Source organism: Aythya ferina, assembly GCF_964211825.1.
Source record: "Aythya ferina genome assembly, chromosome: 4".
Lineage (NCBI taxonomy): Eukaryota > Metazoa > Chordata > Aves > Anseriformes > Anatidae > Aythya > Aythya ferina.
The window spans coordinates 1,932,722-1,960,401 of NC_140300.1; the positions used below are offsets into that span (position 1 = coordinate 1,932,722).

At 58.4% G+C, this 27,680-nt stretch overlaps 1 protein-coding gene and 1 long non-coding RNA gene across 3 annotated transcripts; one reads left to right on the forward strand and one right to left on the reverse strand.

Moving 5' to 3' along the window:
• Positions 1–1,098: 1,098 nt before the first annotated feature.
• On the reverse strand, positions 1,099–27,354 carry RAB11FIP5 (RAB11 family interacting protein 5). 2 transcript variants are annotated; one of them, XM_084517734.1, is made up of 6 exons: positions 26,833–27,354; positions 18,316–18,746; positions 16,433–17,144; positions 9,469–11,187; positions 4,668–4,851; positions 1,099–4,188 (listed from the first exon to the last, which is right to left on the reverse strand). In XM_084517734.1, exons 1-6 carry the CDS (start codon positions 27,264–27,266, stop codon positions 3,976–3,978), a joined length of 3,693 nt encoding a protein of 1,230 aa, XP_084373860.1. In that variant the 5' UTR covers positions 27,267–27,354; the 3' UTR covers positions 1,099–3,975. The 2 variants fall into 2 exon arrangements, with proteins under 2 accessions (XP_084373860.1, XP_084373859.1); XM_084517733.1 differs by having other exon boundaries at positions 8,875–11,187.
• Positions 13,421–15,586, forward strand: LOC311436053. The gene is made up of 2 exons (XR_014692576.1): positions 13,421–14,757; positions 14,847–15,586. It is a non-coding gene; the product is annotated as an uncharacterized lncRNA (long non-coding RNA).
• Positions 27,355–27,680: the final 326 nt, after the last annotated feature.

Consider the following 27,680-nt stretch of genomic DNA (forward strand, 5'->3'; position numbering starts at 1 on the left):
CTGCTTTAGGGGACACACGAACACGCGACGAAGCCCTCTGCCACGGAGCAAACAGAGCTGGAAAGCAAAAAGAGAGAGATTTTGGGGAGGGGGGGCTCCGACAGCCACCCCGCCCGTGACAGCTGGGTGCAGAGCCGGGCTGCCTGCTGGCTCCGGGAGAAAGTCGCAGGAACATTTCTTGTCGGCTTCCATCTGTAAAGCCAGATTTCGAAGACAAAACTTGCGGCGGGCTGCAAAACTCAGGCTCCGAACAACAAACGCCGCCAGCTCTTCCCCCAGGGACAGGATCCGTTTTGCCTTAGCCCCGAATCGGCGCGTGGAAGCTTCCAATCCCCTCAGCTTTAACGGGACTGAAGTCTTCAAATCCTTTTTCTTTTCTTCCTCGCCAGATCCTGCCTTCTACTTACTGCTCCACCCCTTGCGGCCAGCCCGACCAGCCCCGGAATTTGGGGCTGCCTTTATTTAGGGTCGGCTTTCGGAGGGGTCACGGGTCAGTGCCCTGATCCCGCTCGGCAGCGTGCTGAACATTTCCCCCCAGCTCTCGGGGCTAACGTCAGCCCCCCGGGCAGGTGCTGGGCCCACGGTCTGGCTGGATGAAAAACAAACCAGGATTAGAGCTCACGAAACTCTTCTGTCTGGTACCACAAAGTCATTTAGTGAAGCTTAAAGGCTTTTTCTTCTTTTTTTTTTTAAAGGAAAGGGTGTGAACGAAGGAAAAAAGCAGGCCTTGGAGAAGGAAAACAGCTGAGAGGTACAACAGGTGCCTGGGATTAGGGCAGAGGAGCTGAAGGCAAAGGTCTGGGCCCTCTGCTGAGCCCCGTCTGCTGCACAGAGAGAAGAAACAAGCACTTCAGGTAAAAATCCTGCACTCCCGTGAGCAGGGCACACCAAATAAAGGTACCAGGGGCTTACACCCAACATTTGGAGAGCCACGCGCGGCAGCGGGTGCTGCGGGACTGCTAATGATGCTCCCGGGAGTGGAAAAGCTGCCGGAGAAGTTGGGCACCAGCCTCCTCCTTCAGAAAATAAACAGAGAAATGTCACTCACTGTCCAAGTGCTATCAGCACAGACGCTGTTGTCAATAAATCAGAAGTATCTAGGAACAGCTTGAACAACTTTTATTATTTTTTTTTTTCTCCTTTAAAGTGCTTAAAACGTAAATAACAAGCTCTTTATAAACATCGGTGGCGACTATTAAAACATGAGACACACAGAACCCGCTTCCCACGTACACGAAGCACGGGGGGAAAAATCAACAACTCCCCGAACCCCGACACTTCCCTCGGCTGTTTTGGGATGTTTCTTCACCCCACGTTCGTAACATAAGACATGTGGCTGTTTCTTCACAGACGAGTCGTGAGGCTGGGCCTACGTGACACCTCGGTACCCACGTCCCTTGGGGTTTGTTCCAGTTGAAGGACTCGCCTCGGCTGCTCTTCTGGCCCAAACTCCGGGCCCGAAGGGGCAGCAGACACAAAAACGGATCGCTCGGCTTCTTTATAAGCAAGGCGCCCAGCTGTGGGGCTGACAGAACAGAGCAGGTGAGAGCAAACCCTGCAGAAAACCCGTGGAAACAGCTTGGGTGCGGGGAAAAAAAGAAGGACAGAGCAGGATGCAAAAGGCAAAACACGGAGTTATTGCTATGGCTGTGTCTGGAACCGAACCAGTGAAAGGCTGCGGCTGGCCCAGGCGACCTCCCTAAAATCCTTTTTCCTGCTCCTTTCAGCACAGAGCAAGAGCCCCGGGTGTTACCCTGGGGAGCACCAGCGTGGACACTGCAGGATTTCTGCCCTAATTAATTTTCTGTCCCCTAACAACGTCCCTTTGCTGTGAGCTTTTACTTTTCAGCATCCCTGCCCCTTCTCCCTGCCCTGCGCAGCTCTCCTGATGCTGCTCCAGCTGCCCACAGCTCCTCCCTGCTGGTTCCAGGTGAAAGCGAAGGCTTTTCTACAGGACACGGGCACCCAGAAAGGGAACCTTGCTCCCAGGCCATGGGAGATTTTGATTATAAAGGCAAAGAGAAGCTTCTTTTTTAGCTCTCCATATAACGAGAGCAAAACCCCTTCCCTTAAGACCTCACATCTTACACCAGAAACACAACTCCCTGCATCTGAGACACGCAGAGGAAGAGAAAGATGCAGCTAGAGAGGTGCAAAACCCCAGAGGACTTCCCAAATCCCCTTTAAGCTGATGCCTCCCACTTCCAACAGCCTCAGGCTGCGAGCACGACCCAGTCCTGTCTTCACGCAGCTGAATTTTGTCTTGTAATACCTGCCATGCCCTACCCTCAGCATCATCCCTTGGTGTCTGCATCTCCCCTGGGGACAGGAGGGCTCTGCTGACTGCTTTTAGGAATAAATTCACCTCGTTCGAATTAGCAGGCAAAAAGGTGGCCGAGCCACGTTGCGCTGAGCTGGAAATCAGATCTCAGAGCCTTTTTTTTTTTTGTAGGAAACTGCCATTGTTCTTTTGCGAAAGGCACCATTTTTCAGTCCTGGTATACATGGAAACAAGTAAGGAAAAAAAAAAAGAAGAATATGAAGTTAAAAAAAAAAAAATCCAGGAACTTTTTAAGATCTACGGAAGAGAAAAGATGCCCTGCACGTGGAGACAGCTCAAGTCCCACACGCGCTGATCCTCCAAAACACAAGCAGAGGGGGAGCAGCACCTCTTTTCGGTGCCCTTCCCCAGCATCTCCAAACCAGAAGGCGCTGCCAGGAGCGCTGCTCGCCAGCCTCAGACCGTCACCACCTACAGCTACTACACCAGGCGTTCAGGGAGCCTCTCCACGGCCACTCCGAGCTAGCAAGAAGCACCCAGCTCCCGAGAGAGCTGGCCTAGGACGTCTACGGGTGGGCCCAAGCTCCCCTGGGCGCGTAAATGTGATATAACTCTAGCTGCTTTGGGACGAATACTGGCTGGAAGGTGATTTTGCATCGATTAGCTGTCACAGCATGTGCTGGCGTGTGTCGGGCGGCTGCGGGGATGTCATGCACGGGGGTGGCAGGGCAGCCTGTGCACACCAGGGCAGCCTTTGCACACCAGCTCTGGTCCTTAGGGTGTTGATTAGCCTGGAGTGTTAACGACAACGCCAAGTGGATGGCGGGGAGGCAGCCGGTGGAAAGCAATTCCTGCAGACGCAGGATTTGGGGGGGTTCATACTGATCCTAAATCTCACCCGTGGTTTGTGCACACAGGTGGAGGGCCGGGCGGTGTGCGAGGAGCTCTCCCCCAGCACTGATGGTGCACGATCCTTCTCCCAAACCTATTCTGAGCTGCACCACGACTGCGGCAGGAAGCGAAGGAACCAGCGCAGCACCCGACCAGGCAGCAACGTGGGATCGAGTTCTTCACAGCCTCTGACTCCAGCACTGCTGTTTCACCACCTCCAATACCCCCAGGTACTGCCACGGAGGAGCTGGCTGCTCAGACACCCTTCATTTCGGGGTACAACATAGGGGGCAGGAAGGGGAAGAGGCACCCAGCAGCAGCCCCTCGCCCTGGCTGCCCTGCTGAGCGCACTCAGGGCACGGCGACGCGCTCCTAGACCCTCCCCCAGTTTTTTCACCCCGATTTCTTCCCCGGTTTACCACTCCCCCAGCCAGAGCACACCAGTTCAGAGAAGGGACCGCGGACGAGCGTAGGCGGGAGAGCAGCAGCAGCATGACACGACGAGGGCGAGGTGGTTTCCAGCTCTCTCAGCGTCCCTGGACCACTGAAAGCATCGGCAGGACGAGCGCCTGAGAAGGTGCCACGAGGGCAGGGACCTCAGGAGGGCTCCGCTCCTCCCCATAGGGTGGAGGACAGCCTCCCACCCTACAGCTCCCAGGAGCTGGGTGAAGCAGAGCGCCTTTCCTGCTACACTCTGCGAGCAGAAGCCCTCTTGCAAGAGGAGGGGGGGGAGTGCGGGGACGTTTGCAGCGCGGTTATTGCGGAGGTGCTCGAGGCAAGGGCTGCTGGGCTCCGCGAGGAGGTTACTTGGTCTTGGTTTCCCCTCCCAGGGGGATCTGGAGGAGGGTGGGAGACTGCTCCATGATGCGCACCAGCAGCTGGTCAATGTAGTTCTCCAGTTCCTGGATGTGCTCCTCCTTCTTGCTCAGCTCCTTCTCCCTCTGCAGCAGGAGCTGGATGAGTTCGTCGTGGGTCAGGTGGTAATACCTGGCCGACTGGTCCAGCACGCCGGGATCCTGCGGCAGAAACCAAGAGGAAGGGTCAGAAAGTCAAAACCACCGCTCCCTTCAGCCTTGGCAAGGTGCTGCAGCCCCCAACAAGGTCAGTTTTTCCTGTATTTGCCTCGTTTCCAAATCTGAGTGGGTAAGCTACCACGTCTCGTGGTCTAAAAACAGCTAAAAACATGCCACTGCTTGCCCAAAAACCACAGGAGGTGGAACATGGAACAACTGCCCGGACATCCAGGCCCATACAGCCTCACAGAGCGCTCCCACCGAGTGAAACATTTAAAAGGGTTTCCCCCGAGACAATTTCAAACCTCAAAAAACAACAAAAAGCTAAGGGCAGGGGCACAACTGACCCCATGAGCCTGGCATTCGCTGCTCGGGGGCTTCCTCCTTCCCCAATCCCCCAGCAGCCGGCCTGGCTGATGGCACGAGAAGGGAATTAAGGGCTGAAAGAAGGCACGCGGAGCAGCTGAGCACTTTGTTCCTACCTTTAACTTCTTGGGGTCGGCTTTCTCCGGGTGAGACGACGGGGCCAGGGGCTGGATGCTGCCCGTGGTGACCGTCTTCAGCTTCTCCAGGCCGTTGCTCAGAGCCTGCGTCAGGCTGGACTTGTGCTGCTGCTGCTTCTTCTCCTCCTGCACCACAGCGCTGATGGGCTTCACCGGGTGAGGGCTGAGTGGAAAAAGGAGGATTTTAGCATCCTTTCTTTCATATTTAGCACCCTGGCAAGCTGGGGAGCAACGCTGCTGGCTGTCCCTAAGGGTTTTAAGGGGGATGGGACCCACTGAGCAAATTTGGTCACCTCCAAGCAGTTAAATCACCTACGTGTGCGTTGCTCGAAGCTCGCCTGCTCCCAGGGGAGAGGAGCCAGCGCCCTGCAGAGCCCACGGCGCTCCCCAGCACCGTTTCCACCCCAAGATGGGACCTGCACGGACAAGGAGCCCCAGGCTGAAGCTCCAGGCAGCCAGATATTGGCACAGCCCAGGGAAACTTAACCCAGGTTCCACAAAAACATGGTCCTGAACCACAGTGCGTCAATTCCTGCACTGCCCCAGCCCAACAGCCAGGCTTCACTACGTTTTCTTTCATTTTTGCTTCACTCTCCATCCAGAAGATTGAGTGCAGCGTGTTGCTTTTCAGCACGATGGAAAGAGAAGTGACCTGACGGCACCTTCCTGCAAGCAACAGACAGACCCGTGCACACTACTCGGGATAAAAAGGTCTTAAAAAGATCTTAAATCCTACCCAGGACCTCCAGGAAGCCTCCGCACTCCTCAGGTGCAGCAGAAAGCCTACAAGGGGGGGTTAAAATCCCAACAATACTGCAGGGGAAGGGGGGCGTTGTGCTCACAGGGCCTCAGCTCTCGAGCGAGGCAGGCGAAGCACAGCCTGTCTTCACAAACAGGGACCTCAGGCGTCGGTGGGACGAGGCGTGGGAGGCAGAAGAACACCCACGGTTATCGTGCGAGCTGCCAGCCGGGCTGACAGACGCCTCTCCAGCCCAGCTTGTGCTGTGGGTGCCCGGCTGTGCTTGATTTCAGCTTCCAAAGCAGAGCAGGCAGCTTTCAGCCCTGTCGTGGGGCAGCTGAGGCCAGGACGGAGGTGGCATCACGTCAGGCTTCGGCCCCGAGTCCCCAGGGCTGGTGTCCTTGGGCCTTGTGGGCTGTGGCAGGTCAGGATGTGCCACACAACGTCCCCATCGTGCTGCCAGGGAGTTCTCCTCGCATCAAACGTGCTCTCCAACCGCGGCGATGCCTCCTGTCACCCATTTTCTAGCAGCAGTAACACCGCCAGGCTCCAACAAGCCATTACAACCCCTCGTCAGAGCTGTCAGAGCTGTCCAGCTGCACAGACAGGTCCCACACAGCTCGAAAAGCCAGAGAGGGATCCCACAAACCTGGGTGGGAGCCCACTGAAGCATCAGGGCTGGGGAAATCACCATTCCACACGCCAGCCTCGAGCACCCAGTGCCCTGCCTTCACTCCTTTCACCCCAACTGCAAGCAGCACGATGCCCCCCAGCAGCTGGCTGCGTCCTTTTGTTACCACACGAGATGGGTGAGGGTGAACCAGAGAGGACCAAGGGCCAGGAACAAATCCTGAAAGACGTTCCTACACAGTCCTTTAAAAAAAAATAATCCAGAAGAAATGATTTTGCTTGCTTGAACCACGGAGCAGGGCTGCAGAAGCAGGAGGCACGCCTGTAAGAAAAAGCCTGCTGGCAGTCAGACACCGGAACCATTTCTAAGCCCTAAATGTGTCTTCTTTTGCCCCAAACTCGAAGGCCACTCGGCAAAAAGAAAACCAGCCCCAGCCCTGGGGTGGCAGCGGGGTAACCGGGATGGGCTTTGGTAGCAGGGGCTGGTCTTGGGCAGCTCTCGCTCCTGTTGCCAGTGGGAATGCAGGAACTTCTGCAGGGCTGAAAAACACTAAAAATAAAAATAAAATGATCCCGTTCTTGGCCAGGAGAAGCCTGATTCATGGGGCCGGGCACCAGGGCACTGCCAGCAGCAGTCAGAGGGTCACTTCACGGCTCCATCCGACGTCCCACTGGGCCTGCTGAGATGTGGGACCCGTTTCCAGCTGCGAATCCACTGCCGTGCCTCCAGGTGACCATAAAGAAGATGAAAATTCACGCCTTTGAGGTGAGACAGCTCAAGATGAAGGCAGCACGACCCCAGCCCCTCTCCCTGCGAGCCTCGCTGGGTCGCAGCACGGCTCCCAAGGTCGCTGCCGAGCGCAAACGAAGCCTGGGGGGATTTCCCTGCAGCAGCTTAGGAATTAAGTCCTTTATCTGCCCATTAAAATGCTCCTCACAGCCAACAAGGCAACAAAGGACAAATCCAAGGAAAATGGTCCGATTCTCCTTGTGTACGCTGCTGCCGCACCCCAGGGCCAGAGCTCCCTGCAGACAGGGGTTACAGAAGGAAAGGGATAGAAAAAAAAACAGGAATTGCATTCAGGTTGCCAAAACTGGCACATGGGTGAACCTGAAGGGTCCTTTTAAGACAACAACGTCTGCCACTCGTCATGGTCCTTCTGCCTGCTCCAGGTTTGAAGCTTTCCTTCGTCCTTCCACCTCCTTTGTGCCATACATTACTTCTGCACGTCTCGACCGTGCTAATAGACCCTTTTGGGAAAAGCCAGTGCCACCACGAGGAGCCCACCTCTCCCCAAAACCAGGCTCATCTCCCCAGCCCCGTAACGCACTCAGAGCCTCCCGCAGAGACCCCGATAACTCTTCCAAGCTCCTTGAACCATAACACCAAAAATCCACGCCATCCCCACCTCTACAGGCAGAGGAACCAGCCCGGAGATGCTCAAGGACTTCTGAGACACGTAAGGTGACAGAAGCCAGCACCGAAAGGATGAGGACCTCTTCAGATCCCCCTTTCTTCCCTCGAGTGGCTGCACAGGGTGCTGAAAGGTGGCTGGGAGCACACCTTATTGACTCCTCTCCCCGTAGGGCTGGCAGGACACTTCTCTTTCCATGAAATGCTCACAGAACTCTGCGGATCCGCTGCCTGCAGGTTTTGAACAAGGCGATCGGACAGAGAATGAATGATCCAGTTAAGTATTCAAGGACCTGGCCTCGATAAAGAAAAAAAAAATCACTTATCAGCCCCATCTCTTGCTGGTCTTTGCTCCCAGCATCATTCTGCACACCAACCCCACGCCAAGGAGGGATCCTCCTGCAGGAGTGGAGCTCAGGTAGGTTCTACCGTCCCCATCCTCCTGTCCTCTCCCTCCCCAGGAACATTTCCCACATTATTCTTGGGCCAGAAGGGATTTTATCACTTCAGCAGCCCCAAAAAGCTCCACTTGCCTTCTGTCAAGTTGATCAAATCACTTCCAGGAGAACCAGGTCCCCGTGTGAACCGTAAGAGTTTCCCAGCACAGGGAACCTGACCCTTGGTGCTCTGGGCAGAAAGAGCCTGGGCCAACCTCCTCCTGCCCAGAAGGACCTGAGGAAGGGCCACCAGGGAAGCCAGAAGAAATACAGGACACAGAGCAAAGCCTCCGTGCCCTAAACTCAGCACCTTTCTCCACTTCACAGCTTTTCTACCAGCAAAAGACCTGGGAGGAGGAAGAAAGCTTTCTTTCCTCCCAGTAGCCCCATGGCTAAGCCCTGCTTGGTTCCTTACCGGTGGGCACCTTGGCAGAGGGGAGTGGGGAAGGGCATTTTGCCACCCCCCCGGCGAAACTCATGTTTATTTTGGCTACGGAGAGAAGTTTGTAGTACCTGGAGGTGGTTTAAAAAGGAAAAAAGGGACCAAAGCTGAATGAACGGAAGGGGCAGGAGCCGTGCACATGCCACGAAGGAGCTCACGAGAGCTGGGCCAGCTGGAAGCTCTCCTGGCAGCCACGCTTTGCAAGCAGGGGGGAGATGATGGAGCCAAAATCAGCACCGAGCAAAATGCAGATGCAATTTGTGGCTGCACGTCCAGCTGGGGCAGAGCTCGGCCGCGCCAAACCTTTTGCTCCGGATTAGGGCGAAGAGGGGAGAGCTGTGGCTGTTCCCCACCGAAATCCGAGAGAGCTGAGGGTTTGGGCAGAGCTCTTGGGGACCACAGGTATGGATCAGGAGGGGAAGGAGACGGAGGGCACCTCCGTGGTGTCCGGGAGCTGCCGACAGCGAGCTGGGGTCACACCTCGACCAGAAACACAAACCCTTCGCCTTCCCCGGAGTGCTCACCTGGTCGTCTGCTGGCAAAAAGGCTTCTCAGCTGGCTGTGTCTCCCTGGGCAAAACCACGAGGGCTGAAGCTGGCGTGTCACCGGACTGCAGCCAAGGGCAGGGCTGGGCTGCTGCTGCGCGGCTGCTGGCGGCAGGGGAGGGGAAATGGAACGGCTCGGGGTTAGTGGCAGCCACGAGGAAAGGGGTGGAGAAGGCCAAGGGCTGGCTGGCATGCAGGGAAGGAGGCTCCCCGGGGAGGTTAGTGGGCTGCAGGGTTTCCTCGGGGAGCTGGGGGAAGCCGAAGCCTTGGCCGAGCTTTTCGGGCGGCACGGCTCGCACGGGGAGGGGTTCTGGTGGTTTTTCCACAAAAGGGTTGCTCGGGGCGATGGGGCTGGCTGCCGGGACAAAGGGATTGCCCGGCACTGAAGCATCCCGCTCATTCCTCTCCTCTGCTCCATCTGCCTTCCAGAAATCAGCCTTCTTGAAGTCCATCCTGCTGTCGGATGAGCGCTGGAGCTCGGATGGCCGGCCCCGAGCCTGCCCGCGCCGCCCCGCACCGTGCCCTACCGCCAGCTCCAGCTCGGCTTGGGGTGGGCTGTGCCCAGGCGCTAACCTTTGGGGCCAGCCCGCTGCCTCCTGCTCCTCCACGGCCGTCCAGAAAGCTTCAGACTGGCCCGAATCCAGCCTGGAAGACGGGGTGAGTCCCGAAACACTCAGCTCCTGGGGGAACTGCTGCTGCTCGGGGGCTGTTTCCAACTCAGCATCATTTCCCGGCCCCGGGGATTGAGGGGATGAAGCTGGCTGGCTCCAGCTCCCCAGGGAGAGCTTCGACGGGCACGTCTCAAACTGCTCGGCCGCATCCTCCCCGCTCATCTCCGACGGCTCTGTCCCCAGAGAGGCGTCCCCGGGGGCTGGGATCTCGGGAGCAGCCTCAGCGGTGGCAGCTCCGGGTGCAGCCGTGTTGGGAGGTGCCAGGACGGACGTCTCGCCGCTCGGGGGCAGCTCCACGTCCCCCTGCAGACCCTCAGCACCTCCCTCGCCGCCCTGCTGCCTCCCCTTCATCTCACACCCCTCCTCCTCCTCCTCTTCCTCTTCATCCCCTCTGCCCCCCGCGGCCGCGAACCACCTGGGAGGTTTGGGGGGAGGCTCTGGGGGCGACGCATCCGAGCTGGGCACCACGATTTCCTCCTGCTCCCCTCGCACAGCCGGCCACGGGGACAGGACCAGGCGCCTCTCGTGGACGTCGGAGCTGAGCCTCAAGCGGCCCTCGCCGGCCTCCAGCCTCATGCTCGCCTGCAGCCGGTACACCGAGGTCCTGATGTCAAACATCTCCTCCCGGCCCCCCGGGGGACCTTGGGGATCCCTTCCCGGCTCGGGGAAGCGTCTCAGAGCCCCCTCCGGGAGCACCCGCGGGGGCACGGCGGCCACGTTGCCCCCCGGCAGCGTTTGGGAGGAGGTTTCGGGGGGGAATTTGCTCCTGGGCAGGACGCAAGCGGCGGCGCCGGGGGCGCTTTTCGCTTCTGAGGCGCCTTCGGCGAGGAACGGCCGCTGCCCGAAGGCGCTCTCCTGGCCGATGCTGCGGGTGCTCTCCGAGGGCTCGGAAGCGGTTTCGGTGGCGATGGTCATCCAGCCGTTCTCCCCCAAACTCGAGCTTTCCTCCTCGTTTTTCTCCTCGCCCTCCCCGTCGCGTTTTTCGGCGCTTCGTCCCGCCGAAGCCTCCTTTCCCGGGGAGAACGCCGGCGCCCAAACCATCGGCGTGCTGCTCTTCCTCCTCCTCCCCCCGGAGCCGGCGGACACGGGGCTCAGCACGTCCTCTATCACCGTCGCCTCCTGCGTGGTGCTCACCAGGTTGGCCCCCACGTCCAACCCGGAGAAATTCGTCCAAGGCATCAGCGCCGGGGCCACCTCGCCGCCGACCTGCGGCTTCTCCAACGCCTTCGCCCCCTTCTCGGCCGATCCGCCCGCGGGGCTCATCCCCTCGGGATCATCGATGAAGGCGATGCCCTCCGCCAACGCTGGAGCCGAGAGGTTTTCCTCCTTCGCCTCCGGGTTGAGCCTGCTGCTGGCAAAAGCCTCGAAGGTGGCGTCCCACTCGGAGAGAGGAGGAAGAGGAGGAGGAGGAGGAAGAGGAGCGCTGGCGGCTTGCTCGGCCGGAGGAGGAAGGTCTCCGTGCGGCGGGGGAGCGGTTTCGGGCACGGGGACGCCAACGTTTGGGGCTGGAGGATCCCTCAGCGGGTCCGGGAGGCGGAGGGAGGCAGGGGGGCTGCAATCCGCAGAGGAACCCAAGCTGCCAGCAGCGACCTCTGTTGAAGCAGGCGGCCCAGGCGGGGAGCTAGAGAAAAAGCGAGTAGGTGAAGGAGAATTTAGTACCTGCTCCGCCACGAGGTCCTCAAAGAAGGGGTTGCTCTGCAGGGAGCTGAGGAAGGGGTTGGCAGGGGACAAGCAGCCAGGCTGGCCGGCTCCTGCAGCGGGAGGGAGGTGAGCGGGCGGCATGCGAGCGGCGGCGGGAGGAGGAAACGAGCGGGGAGGAAAAGGAGGAGCGGGAGCAGCTGAGCTGGTTTCTACCTGAGGAGACACTTCCAGGCTGTGGAGGGAAGACAAAAGGGTCCTCCTGGTTAGTGCCGCGACAGGGCTGCACGCACGCGCGTAGGGGAGTTATTAGAGGGGGGCTAAACGCGGTTTTCTTCTCTGGTTTTCAGCCACCAGTCCTCGAGGATTGCAATCTGGGGGCTCTAGGGAGGTTTCTCCAGCCAAAACCTCGCAGGCAGGTGGAGGTGACCCTGACCCCAGCCCTCCCCAGGCTCTGCTGCAACAACCCAGCCAGCGAGGAACAGCGCAGGGATGAGAGAAGAGGCCGTGAGCGCCGGCTGCTCGTGCAGGTAGGACGGGCAGGCACCAGCTCCACGGGGCTCAGCACCACGAGCTGGGGGAGCTGCTGTGGGTCTGCCCCCTTGGGCAGCTCCACACCGGCCCCTTTTCCCCGTGGAGCCTCAGAGAGGCCCAACTCATGGCTTGGGAGAAATGTGGACATCGATGTGGCCCACCGAAGTTTAATTGAGGATAAATAATGAGGTTTTATAAAGGAATTGTTCTGCCAACGTGCACAGGGCACGTGCAGCCCAGGCCCATCATGGCATCATCCTGCCTCACTGTCAGCGCCCTGCTCAACGGCAAAGTGGCTCGGGCAGCTATTTTCGCTCATTGTGGATGGTTTTGACACGCACACACACACAAAAGAAATATTTCAAAGCACAAAAATGCCACCTTGAGGCAAATGCTAACATTTTGTGGTGTCCTGGAAGCTCTGCGCCTCCGTCCGCGAGCGATGCGTGGTGCGCCAGGACCTGCGCCCACCGCAGCAGGGCTAAGGGACCCCCTGCTCCTCTTCTGGCAGCTCCAAAGCCCCGCTGCAAGCCCCCAAAACACCCCGACAACTCCTCCTTCCTCCCTTGTTTAAGGTTCTGAGCTCGGAGATGGCATTTGAAGGGCATCTGCCCGCATGCACACGGCCAAACCAACTCTGGCACGCACCAGACACTCCGCCAGCTACTGCTGAGCAGAACCAATCATCCAGGCACCAAAAAGCCCCCCAAAAAACCTTCATTTCCACTCAAAAGCAGCATCTCCCGCAGCGCTGCGGGCACAGACAGCTCGTGGGTGCCCTCTCCTGCTGTCACTGAGCAGCAGTGGTGCCCGTCCCCAAGCCACACCAAGGCCACGAGGCAGCGTGCCAGGTGCTGCACAGGGAGATAGGGCCACCGAGCTGCCCCAAATTCTCTCAGTTTGGTGTTTGCCATCCCAGCCCCTCAGCTGGGCACACGTTAGCCACGGGCTCCTTCATCACTCGCTGTAAATTCACCTTTTCCTCTGATCTCCCTCAAATTCAGGCTCTCCAGAGGCTCACGGTATCCTCCAACAGCCTCCATCTGCGGCAGGAGCCCGCGTTTCCTTCCTTTTATTTATTTTTTATTCTCCTGGTGAACATCCCTCCCCCAAAACCCCCTACCAAAGAGGGATTTCCACTGCTGGTGCCCACCAAGCAAGGCTCTCCAACACACCAGTTACACCAGTAACCAGCATCAACCTCCCCACTCTGGTTACTGGCCAGGTCCTGGCAGCAGATCCACGCTCCCCAGGAGCAGAAATCCCACAAAAATCCTGCAGAAATCCTACAGAAATCCTACAGAAACCCTGCTTCTCTGGGAGGAAGGAGGCTGGCAGCACGGCACGCTCCTCTAGAGGGAAACCTCCGCTCGCAGCAGATCTCTGCTGACTCACCCTCCTCCTCCTCCTCCTCCTCCCATCCCCAGCTCCGCCAGCCAAAATAAATAGCGGGTACCTTGCTGCCCTCGTTTATTTGGTTGGCAGCGCTTCCCCAGCGCATTTTAGCCTCCCAGAATTTAAAAAAAAAAAAAAAGGGAAAAGAAAATATTGCTGAGCAACCGCCTGATGGAAAGGCTCCTGGAAGCAGCTCGCTCGGTGCAGGATCTCCCCCCGCGGCTCGCAGCCTGGGTTTGAGGCTCGGTGCACCACAAGCAGGAGGGGTGGTGGCTGCGCCCTGCAGATAAAGAAAAACCAGGCTTGGGCTGAAAAAAAAAAAAAGCAGGTTTGGGGCAGGGCAGGGCTCGAATCTAGCGAAGTTAAGAGCTGTGCTGAAGGTGGGATGGAAAAATCCCTCCGTGGGGCTGTGGAGAGCTGTGCCCCATCACCCGGGGCCAGGATTTCCAAGCCCCTCAGGCACACGGGTGCCCCCCCAGTATTTGGGGACAGGGTTTTGGTGGCTAGGATGGATGAATGGATGTGTTCTTCGGAATGTGGCCCCTCATGCTGCTGAAAATGGAGACGAAATCTCCAGATTTGCCCCCAAAACCACAGGCACAAATTCGCATCGAAGAGCAGGAGGAGCTGGGCAGCTCGTGCAGACACGGAAGAGCTGAGATGCAACCCTGGGGGCTCCTGCCGGGATCTGCGGTGCCCTGGTTCTGGTGCTGCCCCAAAACCTTCCTCCAATTCCCAGCATTTCAGAAATGAAATCATCATCATCATCATCATCATCATCAAATCATTTTTTAGGAGCACTTGATGAGGAGCGAAGAACTCGAGTCAATTTTTGGCCTCTGCTGACTATGGAAAAGAGGAGTGACAACCAAGGCGGGGAGCAATTTCGCATTTTCCTCCCATGAAAGCAGAAGGAAAGGGTTCTCATCCACAAACGCTGATGATTTATATAAAAAAATATATAAAAATATATATTTTATTATATATAAAAAAAGGAGTTCAACTTCTCTCTCTGCCTATTGCCCGGCACAAGATGCGGCCCCATTTTATCATCCCGACCCAGGCCGCAGGAAGCGGGACCTGTGGAGCTCCGATAACATTGTGGGAAAGGCTGAAAAATCTTCAAACCGATTGTGTCTTGCCCGAAATAACCCTGCTGAGCTTCTTCCTCACATACAACTCCTGGCCACCGCAACCCTAAAACACAACAAACACCCAACGAACTGCCTTTTTTCGTTTAATTCAGGCCTCCCTCTCTCCTCCCACTTCCATCCAAGCTGATATCAAAGCCCTTCGGACACCAGGGCTTAGAGAGCCTGGGTGAAAACGCGGTGGACAAGAACAGCCCAGAGCAGAAAACTTCCCCAAAACAACCCCGAGGGGTTTTGCAGAGCAGGCAGCTCCGTGCCGGACCCGTCCTCGCTGCAGGCTGATTTGAACCTGAGCTGGAAGGTTTCTTTCTAATTTCTAATTAGAGCTTTTTGCTAATTACAGGGTGAGGTTTTTCCATCTCGCAAACACGACGGCTTCTGATGCTCTCTCCCCCACGTCCCGCTGCAGGGGAAATTTGACCAAGCCGAGGGCACCGAGGAGGCTGCAAGAGCTGCAGAGCTGAGGTTTGCAGGTCAGGAGAGTGGGAGGGAAAAAAATAAAATAAAATAAAATCCCTGCTGCAGATAACTCAAAGTTAAGGCATAAAACTGCTCGATTCAGGGGATGCTTCTCCCTACGAAGCAAAGGTTAATCCGTCTCCGGGTGCAGAAGTTGCCCTGGTAAATGAGTGGCCGGCTGGCTTCTCCTCCAGATGCAAATGGGACGCCTACAAAACACCCACGGAGAAGCCCTGGCAGCTCTTCCACCGCACGCCTGAGAGAGAACACGGGTTTGATTATTGAAATACAGACGGCATCGACCCCTGTGCTCGCCCCAGCACCGCCAGCACCAAATAAATCTTCCAACAGCTTCGGCTCCAACCTCACGGCCCGCGAGGTCACCCAGTGTGAGGACGGGAAAAAAAGAAAAAAACAAAGCAGAAAAAATGAGAGTTTTTCCTAAAAGGAGCTGATCTGTTCTCCATTGATGACCAAGGATGAGCCGTTCTCCACCAGAGAATTTTCCTGCCACGCTTTAAGCTCGTTACTCCCCACCTGGAAATTGCCGGGCGCAATTAGAGCCCGCTCGGATGCTCGGGGACATCCCAGAAGGGGCCCCTGGGAATCTGTTCCCTCCAGCCCGTGCTGCTCCGGAGGGGTTCCTATTTTGGGGAGCAAAACCTGCAGCTGGAGGAGTTTCTCCTTACGAGACATCCCCTTGGGGATGGGGTCCTGATCATGCCCGAGAAGAGGCAGCTGCAAAGCTGAGCTTGGTGCACGCCACGGCAAACCGAGCCTAGGCGAAGCTTCAGCTCAGCTGGAAGTCAAAAATAAATAAAATAAAGCAATCCTGAGCAGTAAGACGCTGTCCTTCCCCAGAGACCAGCTTCGTTTGGCCTCACCCAGAAGCAAACCCGCAGAAAATCCCGGTAACGCAGCAGCCCTCTGGATTCCAGCAGCTGCTGATTTCCTCCGGCTGCTTTTAACCCCAGGGCACCGTGCCCTCGGTCAGCCCCCAGGTCCCTACTCAGCTGCTGGGGATTTTTGGGGACAAACGTGGGCTTTTTGGTGACAAAGCCAGCACCAAAAGGGCACGGGCACCACCTCGCCTGCGCCGCGAGCAGGGGCTGAGCTTCATCAGCGCGGGAGGAATCACCACGTGGAGGGAGAACAGCCGGAGATTTGCGGTTGGGAGCAGGGAAGGCTTGGGGGGGAGGATAGGAAGAGGAAAGAGCAGCGTCGGGGTTAGTTACTTGAGAAATATTAATTAATTATCTCTGATGAACAAAGTACTGCAGCCCGGGCCAGAGCAGCGATGCAGAGGGGGTGGAATGTCAGTAAAAAAGTGATTGCATGTTGCTGCGTCCCACGTCCTGCTCGGGGTGCTAGGGAGGTTTTGAGGTAGTTAAAAGGGAACAGGGGGGGCCTCTGAGGCCATGGAAATGCCTGGCACAACCACGCTGCAGAGGGATTCACCTCCTCTTCCCCAACCAGGCCACACGGAGCTGCTCTGTGGCACAGAATCGAGCTAAAAATCCCCCCCTTTGAGAGGCGCAGTGCCAAGGGAGCATCCCCACCGCCACGATCCCACCTGAGCCGGGGGAACTGATCCCCCAGCGGTGCTGGAGAGCATTTCCCAGCACAGCCATGAGCCCGGGACAGGCAGATCCCACCCAGCCCGGGCACCGACACCCCCGTGGCACTGACCTGGGTTTCTGGGGGCTCTCTTTGGGCTCCTTGGACGCGAACCAGCCGCCGGCCCTGCCCTTCTCATCGCCTGCCGCGGGCGAGCCTCTCGTTTTCTCTCCCTGGCCTCTGCCCCCCGTGTCGCTCTTGGTGCCCCCGTGGTGGAAGAAGCCCCCTTTGGGTTTTTTCTCGTCCTTCCTTGATTCTTCCAGCTGCTTCTCCTGCCTCGTCTCCGCCGACGACACCATGGGGGCCGCAGCCTGGGTGGGTTTGCTCTCCGAGCGGCCGCTCTCCTCCATCCTGGCCCTGCCCAGGTGGTTGCTGAGGGTCACGGCTTTGGTGGACACCTTCAGCTCTTCCTGAAGCACTAAGCTGGGAGGAGACGGGATGAATCGAGGCTCATCTCTCGGCTGCGTCCTCTCGAAGCCCCCCCAGGGCGCCTCGGGGGGCTCTGGGTGCAGGGGGACGAAGCCAAACCCTTCCTCTGACCTCCTGGGGCCGCCGGGCACGGGTAGCGGCGCGGAGCTGCGTGGGGCAGGCGTGGGGCTGTGCAGGGCAGGCTCGTCGCCGTAAACGTGGCTGCCGTTGATGCAGAGGGAGGAGCGGGACACAGGGTCGCTCTTTGGCTTCAGGTTTTGGATGATTTTCGGCTCCAGGACCGGGCTGACCTGGGAGACGTCGTCGCTGAAGGCCCTCTTGTGGGTCAGCCTCGGGGACGGCAAGAAATCCCTCACTGCAGTGGGGGGGAAAAACACAGAATAGGTGAGGCCCCGTGTAAAGGGCACGAAAAGCCTTATCTGCTACTTAAACACTGATGAGATTTGTAAAATTATACTGGTTTTTCTCCCTCCCAGGCTCTGCCAATTGCTGGAAACACAAAGCACAGGTCCCGAGCATGAGGCTGCACAAGCTACACGACACACACACGCACATCACCTCCCCCTCCCGATCCAGACACACGTCTTTGCAAGACAAAATCCTTTTCTGAGACGATCCGAGATCTATAATAAATGCGAGAAGCCATCCAAAAGCTCCTCACAGGGCTCGTGCCTCAGTGTGGTTGGAGAGTTTGCCTTGAATTAAAGCCGCCGAGCCCCCGAGCTCTGAGCAGCACGAGTCAGCTCGGTGCAGCGCCGGCTTCTCCCTCCAGCAGCTGCTGCCAAAAGCTCAGCAGACTCCAGAAACTCCCCGAGAAATCGCGTTTGGTGATGCTCAGCCGCTCTGTGCTCCTTGTGTCCCTCACCACGGCACCAGCCCGGTGCTTGAGCTGGCTCCAGCCGTGCCCAGGAGGTCCCCCAGCACCCCGGGACTCCCACCCCATCCGGGAACTGCCCGTCTCCAGCCCATTAAGCCCTTTAATTACGCTTCATTTTCAAGGGACAGCGAGAATTAATTCACTACAAGGGCCTTGTTTGTTTGCAAATCGCCTCCCTCCCAGCGCCAAGAGCTGGGATTGCTTTAATTACCAGCACCCGGTCACTGCTTCACCCCCCGGCCACCAGCACCTCGTTAGGCAGCACCGTGCAGCTTCCCTCCTCGAGGATCTCTGCCACGAGCTGGTGTTTGCGACCAGTTTTGGGGTGGCAGGGGAGAAATGGCCCCACACAACCCCTACAACCTGTTGCCTATAGGGTTGGCGGCACGCGGGCTCGTGGTGAGCACGCAGCAGCGCAAAGCAGCCCCGGAGCACGGCTGTCTGCACACAGGCTTGGCATTAAAAGCAAAAATTGGGGTGTTTTCCCTCATTTTAGCAAGCACGGAGAAGGTCTTGGAGTGCTCGTGCAGGACGCTGCTCCTTGGGGAAGGAATTAGTGACCAGGTTTGCAGGAAAAGCCGCAACAGCAACAAAAAAAAAAAAAGGGAAAAAAGGCTGGGAGAGGGATTTAAAGCCCTGATCCTCTTACCAGAGCGCTCCGTGGACAGGCTGCTGTGTCTGCTGGGGGATTTGGTTCCCTCGTTTGCAGCCGGGCCCAGGCTGGCCGAGGAGATGGTGCTGTCGGAGCCCAGCGAGGTGTTGGACTGCGTCAGGGACGATTTGCGCAGCTTGCTCTTCAGGAAACCTTTGATTTTGGACTTCTTGGCCCCGACGTCGAAGTCATCCTCCACGTCGAGGGCGCCCACGCTGCTGGGGATGATGGCAGAGGCCGACTCCAGGTCGTATTTCTTCTTGCCTTTCATCTTGTCCTTCAGCTTGCCGAAGGGCGAGCGTGGTTTGTCCTTGGCGGACAGGTCGAACATGCTGGCCGTCAGGCTGCTGCGCGTGAACTGCACGCTCACTTCCACCTCGCCACGCTCCTTCTCCTTCTTCCCAGCCTTGGAGTGGAGCTTGTGCCACCTGGGGACGGGGAAAAAAGGAAAGGAAAGGGGTTTCCATCACTTTCCAGTGCTGCAAACCCCAGCACGGGGGTGTTGTAGGGCAGCAGAGCTCTGCCACCGTCCCCACAACAACATCAGGCACCCCCTGTGCGTCTCAGGAGGATGTGACCAGTGCCTGAGTTCTCCTCTGCCGGCTGGGAGGCTGCTGTGAGCCCATATTTAAAAAAAAAAGACAGTTTTATCCTGCTTTTTGGTGCGTAAAGGCAGTGACTCAGAACAAATCCTTCTGTTCGGGGTCGGCGCTGACACCGTGTTACTCCAGGGGTCGGTGATGGAGGGTGCAACACACCCAGCCGTCTGTTGGTTTATATATAAAATATTTATATTTCTGTAATGGCCCCCAATGCCCCAATTCTGCAGAAATTCCACCAAAAATGAGGCAGCCAGAAGCCCAAAGTGGAGCCAGAAGGCTTGTACCTATCTCACAGGCCGCTCTCCGCACCCAGGGCATCCCCCGTGTGCCCCGAGGCCACGAGAAGTGGGACAGGGACCTGATAACACCCCCGCCACTTATCACAGGGCTGCAGGAAGGCAACGAGACCGGGTCGGCCCTGGGTTTGTCCCCACAAAGATTTCCTCCCAAACCACCCCAGGCAGAGGAGGGTGAGACGGCCGCGGCTTTGCTGGCCCCAAAACCCAGCCCGGGGGATTTGCAGGGTCCTCCGGGAGCTGGAGGAAATCTCTAAGAGGTGCGTTGAGCCCGTCCTAGCGACGTCCCAGCAGCTGAAAATCCCCGCTGAGTTTTCCATCCTTGGCGTTGACTGGAAAGGAAAAGCCAGGGCAGGAAAATGTGAAGCCACGGGGACGGGCGGGACCCTGCTGAAATCACCGGGGTTGAGGAGGAAATTCAAAGCACGAGAAGTTCCTGAATTCCCAAATCAGGAGGCAGCGAGGAGCACCAACACTTCACGGGCTGAAATCCTCCCCGAGCCCAAAGCTCTGCCCCAAAGCTCACCCCTTCCACCCCCACAAAATGCCCGATTTCAGGTTTTCAGCACCGAAAGCTGAGGCTTGGGAACAGCCAGGGCTGCAGGAAGGCGCACGGAGCCCGCAGCCAAACCTGGGAGAGGTTTAGGGGGGGGGGGGGATGAGTGATGTGAGGCTGACTCATCGGACGGGAAACATCCCGAGAGGCATTTTTATACCTTACATCACCCCGTGGAAAAAAAAATAAAGGAGCGAGAGAGAAAATCTGGGTGGGTGAAGGCGAGGAGAGGCGAGGAGGATGAGATGAAACAGCCCGAGAAGCCCTGCGCCGCATCCCCCGTGCGTCCCTTTTAATGCTGCAGTCATTAAACCTCATTTGGGTGCTCGCCGGCGACGCCTTTAAAAGAACAAGCCTTAAACCTGCTTCAAAAAAAGAAAAAAAAAAAAGCCATCAGCTCAAGGAAAACCTCTGCTTACACTGGCACAGGACCACGGAGCTATTTTGGGCTGCCGAGAGCCAACCAGCAGCCGGTCGGGAACGCGCCTCGGCGAGGGCGAAGCGGCATTTTGGGGCAGGGCTCTCAGTGAGTGGCACCCTGAGCCTCTGGGAGGATCGAATCCTTTCACATTGAGGTTGTTTTGGGGTTTTTAATCCTCCCCAAAGCCTGTCTGTACCTAAAAGGGGCTGAGAGAGGGCTGGAGAGGCACGCTCAGCACCCCAGCCCGCTCCTTCCCTCGTGCCCTGCGCCTGGGCACGAGTTCCCCGGACCCACAGGGCGCATTTACCCCTCGGGTGGCGCAGGGGAAGGAAGGGCCCAGCAGAGGAAACCACAAAGGGAGAACTGGCTCCCTGCAGATGCCCCAGAAAGGGGAAGCAGCTGGGGGCCCCGTGGAGCTCTCCGGATGCACGAGGTTCCCTCCTCCTGCTCCGGGATCGCTGTGCGCTCATGTAGGTCAGCGCGCTGCTGCGGCACAGCCAGAAACCTTCCCCGTGCCGAGGATCCTCTCTCTCTCTTTCTCTCTCCTCCCACTCACCTCCGCCAAGGAGAGCAGCGAGAGGCGAAAAGGAGAGCGGGGAGGATCGGGGAGGAGAGCCCAGGGGCTCTTTGCTGCCGCTGGGATCGATCGGAGCCGAGCGGGAGGCGCGGAGAGCAGCGCGCTGCCCACGAAAGGCACGAGCTGCCCCCATCCTCCCTCCTCCCCACCCAGCAGCCTCCTGGCTTGGAAAGTGCTGAGCAAAGGGGAAAAATAAAAAAAGAAAAAAGGAAAAAAAACAAACTCCTGGCGTGGAAAGGGAGCGGAGGAGCTGGTGGTGAAGGGGGGCAGGTGGCCACACCGAGGATGCTGCGCTCGGGGTCAGCGCCTGGCCCGTGCCCTCCCCGCTCCTGTAAATGAGTGACCCGGATAAAAGCAGCTGTAAAGCAGTGGGGCACGGAGCAGCATTTCCCTCCTCGCAGCCAGCAGATAAATGTCACACGAAGCCTGCTGTCCCCACGGCTGGGGAAGCTCCATCAGGCCACGGGTGATTGCTTACAGGAGGCACGGGGAGCACCCAGTGAGGGTGGCGCTCCTAAAAACACCTCGTTGGGTACCCAAACCCAAAGGGGAAGGAGCTCGGGTGCTCCCAAATCCATCAGGGAGAAAATGAGTTTGGGTTTGAGAGGTACCTGTCTGCATCGGGCTGTTCCCCAGCTGCCAAGATGGCTCGGGGGGCACGGAGCCAAGCCTTAATGGAAATAATCACGCAGGGGGGATCCCAGGGGAGAACGAGCCCAGGCTTCCCGTCCCTCGTCCCTTCCACGACTCCTTCAGCACCACACCAGCAGCTTGGCCATCCCAAATTCCTGATCTGAAAGCCCTCCCACACACCCCAGGTACCTTCAGCAGTGGTGTCCCAGTCTCGCTGCTGGACTGGTCCCAGCAGCAGGATCCTGAGAGCCTCCTCGGGTGGCCAAATCGCTCGGAGACCTCACGTTCGGGGCTGCAGGCAGGGAAGGACGCACGGACAGGGCGTTCCTGCAGCTCTCCAGCAGCCGGCCTCCTCCCCAAAGCTCATTTGGGGTGGCTGAAATTTGCCTCGAAGTGATTTGAGGTGCTCCTGCCCCACAGGGCTCGGCTGCCCGAGCTGTAGGATGGAGCCAGACAGCCCAGCACGGAGCCAGAGCCTCATCCCCGGCCGCACCAGCCCATCATTTACTGCTGAATCATCCCTGCACCAAGGTCAGCCCTGCTGCCAGAGGAGCCCCACGTCTTTAATTAGCGACACAGACAGGGCTGGGGGCAGCCCAGAGCCCTGTAGGGCTGGGGGGCAGAAGGGGAGATCCAGGGGAAAACCCCAAACATCTGCAGAAAGGGCTCCTTCTCCCGAGGATCCACAGGGAGGAAGCTCGCGGGGCCCAGAGGGGAAGCAGAGGGTGGGAAACGACCCAGGGAATTTGGGCTCCCCGCCTGGGTCTGTGTTTTCAACGCAGCTTCCCCCAGGGGTGCAGGGAAACTTTTTGCTGGGTAGCTTCGTTCCCTGTCGGTTTGTTCCCTCTTGGTTTGTTTCGTGTTGGTTTTTTGATTTGCGAGGTGATCCCCGCGAGCGCAGATGGAAAACAAACCCAAACAAACCCAAAATGATCCCCCCCGTGGATGGGGAAGGCAGGGGACGTCCATCTCTCCAGGAGTTCCTCCGAGAGCTCGGAAAGAAGCTGCAGCAAACTGCTGGGCAGGTAATTAGGCACGCTAACGAGGTGGCTCTGCCCTGCTCCTCCTGTGGGTCCGGCTCCAACAAGCCCAGCCCGGCACGTAACCTCAGCACGAGGTCTGTCCCAGCCAGCTCCTGAGCATCCTCACCACCTCCCCTTGGTTTTGGGGTTTCTGGGGTGGCCCCAAATCCATTCCTGCCACGTTCAGGAGCTGGAGAAGGGAGCGGGACAGAGAGCAGGGATGGACAGGAGCTACCAGCAGCACCAGCAGGGGAGCAACCAGGCACAACTCCAAAACGCACCAATTTATGCTGAAAAACTCAGAGACTTCCCCCAGCCCGGCGCAGGCTGGGCAGGGAGGAAGAGGAGGGGAGGGAAGGTTGAAGGAGCCGTAAAAAGGAGCGTGAAACATTTATGAATGGAGAGGAGAGGGTGAGAGCTGCAGGCAGCAAGCGGGATCCGCAGCTAAATTCATCTGCGTACGCTCCGGAGCTTCCAAGGTTTGCATCCTCCCTGCCTGCAGACGCCCCGACAAGCCAGGCAGGAGGGATTAGGACCCCAAAAGCACCAAGAAGAGGAAAAAAAAAGAGCCCTGAGATGATTCTGCGGGATCCCAAAGCGAGGAGCTGCTGGGCAGGCTCCCCCGGTGCAGCTGCAGATTCTGGGGCACGGAGAAGGAGGTGGAAATGAAGGCAGGGGTGGGCAGGAGCAGCTCGTTTTTCCTGTAAACCCACGGGGAAGGGCTCCCAGAACCAAGCACCCGGAGGCATGAGGCTCACAACAACCTGCAGGAGCAAAGGCTGGGAGAAATCCCAAACCCTGAGCCCTTGCCGAGCCCCGAGCTGCAAAGCCCTGGCCAAGGAAGCCGATCCTCACGGCCACGGGTGGTGCATGGAGCACCCCGAGCTGCGTTTCATCAGGACCAACCTCTCCTGCCCCTGCCCACGGGGTTTCGACACAGCACAGCATTTCCTGGCCATGCCACGGGGATGCAATGACCCCTCAGGGCTGCCTTTCCAGCCCCAAAAGGGGGGTTTCGTCACAGCCCACAGCATCTGAGGTGCTCCCCATCGCTCTCAGCCTCCCCCAAGAACCCAATTCAATATTTTTCACCTCCTGAACCCTCTCCAAGGGCATAACCACCAGCTGGGGAAGGCCCAACAGCCAGCCAGGGAGCCCCGCAGGGATTTGGGGACAATCCCTTCGTCCCAAGGATGCTCCTCACCCCTCCAAGGTCCCCGTCACGGCCGTGGGCAGGGTGATGTGACCTCCTGGAGGTCTCCTCCAGCTCCCCAGGGCCACACCGAGTTCAGGGCAGCATCCCCAAGGGCTACAGCTAGGAAGGGTCAGCACCCAGAGGAATGGCACGGCACCAAGGATTTGTGCCCCTGGCCTCAGGCTGCTTCCACGAGGGACATTTCCACGGCTGACTTTGCACCACGGCTCCGGGCAGGGATGGAGCAAGGATGCTAACGGGACCTGGCACTGTAAAACCCTAAATTTTGCTCTTTGACACCCCCAGCATCCACGTGTTTCCACAACAGCAGGGCTCCGTCCTTACCCCCAACACAAAAACCAGCCACGGCAATCAACACAGGGAAAAAAAAAGCTCTGGGATGGGCCCTGTTGACCAAGAGGGTTAAAAATAAAAGCACAAGTCAGAAGTGAGGAACGATGCTCTGCACCACGGCTGTGCCGCCAGCCCTGAGCCGTGGAGCCTGGTTTAAGCCCTGGGATACCCAAAAAGGCCACGGGAGCCCTGGGGCTGCTCCTGGGCGGCTCCAGGAGCGGATTTTTCCCCCAGACACAACAGGGACGTTCAGGGCTGAACCAGGCAGCTCCTAAATGCCACCGGACGCCGGCCCCGCTCCGAGCCACGGGTCCAAGTTTGACGGCACTTTTTCCATCGGGCTGAAAACAAGGAGAAAAAAAATAATAAAAATCACCACCGGGAAAGTTTCCACCCAACAAAACTCAGCAGTGAAACGAGAGCAAGGTCAACACGCTGACAATCAAGGCCTGTTTTGGTTTGTTGTGTTTTGTATTTTTTTTTTTTATTATTTTTTCTCCTCGTTTTTGGGACCTTTTCAAGCCCGCAGCAGTTTCGTGCCTCGGAGCAAGGGCTGCAGATGGGATCCTAAAACTAAAGGGGCACTGAGGGAGCTCCCCATGCCTCAAATGCTGCAGAAAAAGGGGAAATGTGCAGGGGACAAGAGGCAGGAGCAGGGCTCAGCCCCACAGCATTCACCAGCATGGTAACACCAGCTCCCTCCCTGCCACTTCCCCACCTTGTCCCCACCAGGGTTATCTGCATGGCACAGCCTGCGTATGGAGGTGGGGAGCCTGGGCTCATTTTGCCTTTTTTTTTTAATTTTAAAAAAAGCTAAAAACTTCCTCCTAAACAAGCTGTTGGTGACGGGGCTGGGTGAGGTGTCACAAGTTGGTTCCCCCTGTGAAAAACACGCAGCAGCCTGCAAACCATCCGCCTTACAGCGAGGCCGACAGCAAAGAGATATTTTTAGTAATATTTGCCCAAAACCCAAATGTTTTTGATGTCCAAACTCCACTTTGGGGGGTTAACGTGAATGGAGATGCCATGGGTGCAGCCTGAGAGCCCCCCCAATGTTTCCTATGCTCGCCCCCATCCCGGAGGCCCCGGGTGAAGCTAAAAAGGCCTCGAGAGCTCCTGCGAGGGGAAGTCAGTTCTCCTGATGCAAGCAGAGCTACAGGAAGGGAGGGAGACAAACAGCAAAAAATAAAAATAAATAAAAAAAAACAAGGCACCCCCAGCCCTGTGCCTCAAGGCCTCGCACCCCAAGGCCCACAGGGTCTGGCCGGGGCGGACATTGCCCCACAGAGCAGCGGTCCCTGATGCCCAGACCTTTGCCACAAGCCCTATAAACCCCTCCTGGGATTGCCACAGACTCCTTAAAACCCTCTTGGGATCGCCACAGACCCCATAAACCCTGCTGGGACCGCCACAGGCCCCTCTCCTCACAGGGCCGCGGCGCTGGTTTGAATTAGGGCCGAGCTGAGGGAGCCAGGCCCGGCTTCTTCCCGGCACCGCCCGCGAATAAAAGCAAAGTAAATGCAAATTGTCCCGTTTTCTCCCATTTTAGGGCTAGCCAGAGTGGGTTGTAGACACCAACAAGCTGCAGGAAAGCGCTCGCGACCCCGTTGCACGCTCGGTGCCCTCCCAGCCAAATTCCTCGGGTTTGGGGGCACGGAGGAGCCGGGTGTGCGTGGGGCCAGGCTCAGAAAGTTCCTTCCCCGAAGGAATTTCATCCGCATTCCTGCCTCCCCGCTGCCTGGCAGAAAGCTGGGGAACGCCGGGCTGTTTTTAAACCCTTCTGGGAGGAGGAGGAGGAGGAGGAGGGGGAGGAGGAAGGACAGCGAGTCCTCCCCCCGCAGGGGGATCCCTGCTGGAGGCAGCGCCTAATGGGGCTGGGAGCAGGACCACGGGATGGGGAACTGCACTGGGATAAACTGGGATGTGGCAGTGAGATGTCCCCAGGGGGTGTAAAGCCACCAGACCCCGCGTGGATCCATGCTACAGCCTCCTGGGGGGGGCTTGTGGCACCCCAATTCCTGGGGGAGGAGGGATCCTGGGGTATTTGCAGCCCTGGGACTCCATTTGGGGTGATGGGGAGCCCTGGGACTCCTTATCCCCTATGAAATCCTTCTGGGTGCTCCCATGGACCCCATAACACCTCATTAACTGCAATCCCCTTTTGGGGCACACAGGGACCCCATAGCACCCTATGCCCTGTGATGGCCCTCTGGGGAGCTCACATGGACCCTGTGACACCCCACCTCCTGCAATCCCCTTTTGGGGGCACACGCAAACCCTTTGACACCCTACCCCCTGTGACACCTTTCGAGTGTCACACATGGGCCTGGTGACACCTCATTAACTGCAATCACATTTTGGGGGCACACACAGACCCTATGACACCCTACTCCCTGCAACACCTTTCCAGGGCCATGCACGAACCCTGCAATCCCTCATTGCCCACAATCCCCTTTTTGGGGACACACAGGGACCCCACAACCCCTCATTGCCTGCCGTCCCTTTTTGGGGACACACAGGGACCCGGTGATACCTCATTGCCTGCAAGCCACTTTTGGGGGCACACACAGACCCCGTGACACCCCATTGCCTCTACCCCCCATTTTGGGACCCACACGGACCTGGCGACCCCCCTGTGTCTCCCACCCCCATTTTGGGGCCAACACACACCCAGTGACCCCCCCTTACCTCCCACCCCCATTTTGGACCCCACATCCCCCACACACACTCAGGACTCACCCAGGACCCCTCCACCTCCCTATCCAACCCCTTTGCGGGTGGGTCACCCTACCCAAACCCTCCAACACCCCAACCTCCCCCCACCCTAGGGTGCCCCCCCCCCCATCTCCCCCACTCACCCCAGCTCCGCCACTCGCCCGGGGGGGGCCGGGCAGGGCAGTGCCAGGCTGCAGCGCCCCAGGAATCGGTCGGCACCCAGCAGGGCTCTCTGCAGCAGGGTGATGGTGAGGACGGGGGGCGAGCCGAGCTCGGGGGGCAGCTCCAGGGCGCAGCCCTCCTCCTGCCACTCGGCGCTGCCCCCGCTCCGCTCCGCCACCGCCGTGCGGTGCCGCTGCCGGCCCAGCTCCAGCACGGCGTACACATCGCCGGGACCCGCTGCTGGGCTGCTATTGCTGCTGCTGCTGGTGCTGGTGGTGCTGCTGGTGGTGGTGCTGGTGCTGCCGCCGCCCTTGCAGCGCAGTCCCCGGGCCCGCACCACCGTCACCTGGACGTGGGTGGGCAGCCAGCAGGGTGCAGGCTCGGTGGGCAAGGGGGCGGCTCGCAGCAGGGCCATGGTCCGGCTCGGCTCGGTTGGGCTCGGGATAACGCGACCCGGCTCGCCCCGGCCGGGCCCCGAGCCGCCCCCCCCAGCCCCCCGCTGCTGCTGCCGCAGCCGGGCCGCAGCGGGAGCCGCCCTGAGCCCCGCCCACAGCCCCGCCCATGCCAATTAAGCGCGCTCCGGAGCCCCGAGGCCACGCCCACATGGTCAAAGCCACGCCCACTCACCCCTAAGCCACGCTCGTTCTTTCCTAGACCACGCCCATATCTCCAAAACCACGCCCGTTCATCCCTAAACCACGCCCATTCATCCTTAAGCCACGCCCATATCGCTAAAACAATCTTCATTCATCCCCAAGCCACGCCCATTCTTCCCTAGGCCACGCCCACATCACCAAACCACGCATATTCACCCCTAAGCCACGCCCAG

Excerpts from the sequence above, each read along its gene's own strand:
- RAB11FIP5 (XM_084517733.1), bottom strand. The coding sequence starts at position 27,266 with ATGGCCCTGCTGCGAGCCGCCCCCTTGCCCACCGAGCCTGCACCCTGC. Across the intron at positions 11,188-16,432 it reads GAGAGCCCCCAGAAACCCAG|CTCCCCGCCTGGGCCGCCTG; the intron begins GTCAGTGCCACG and ends CTTTTTCTCTAG. Across the intron at positions 4,189-4,667 it reads CCGACCCCAAGAAGTTAAAG|GATCCCGGCGTGCTGGACCA; the intron begins GTAGGAACAAAG and ends TTTCTGCCGCAG.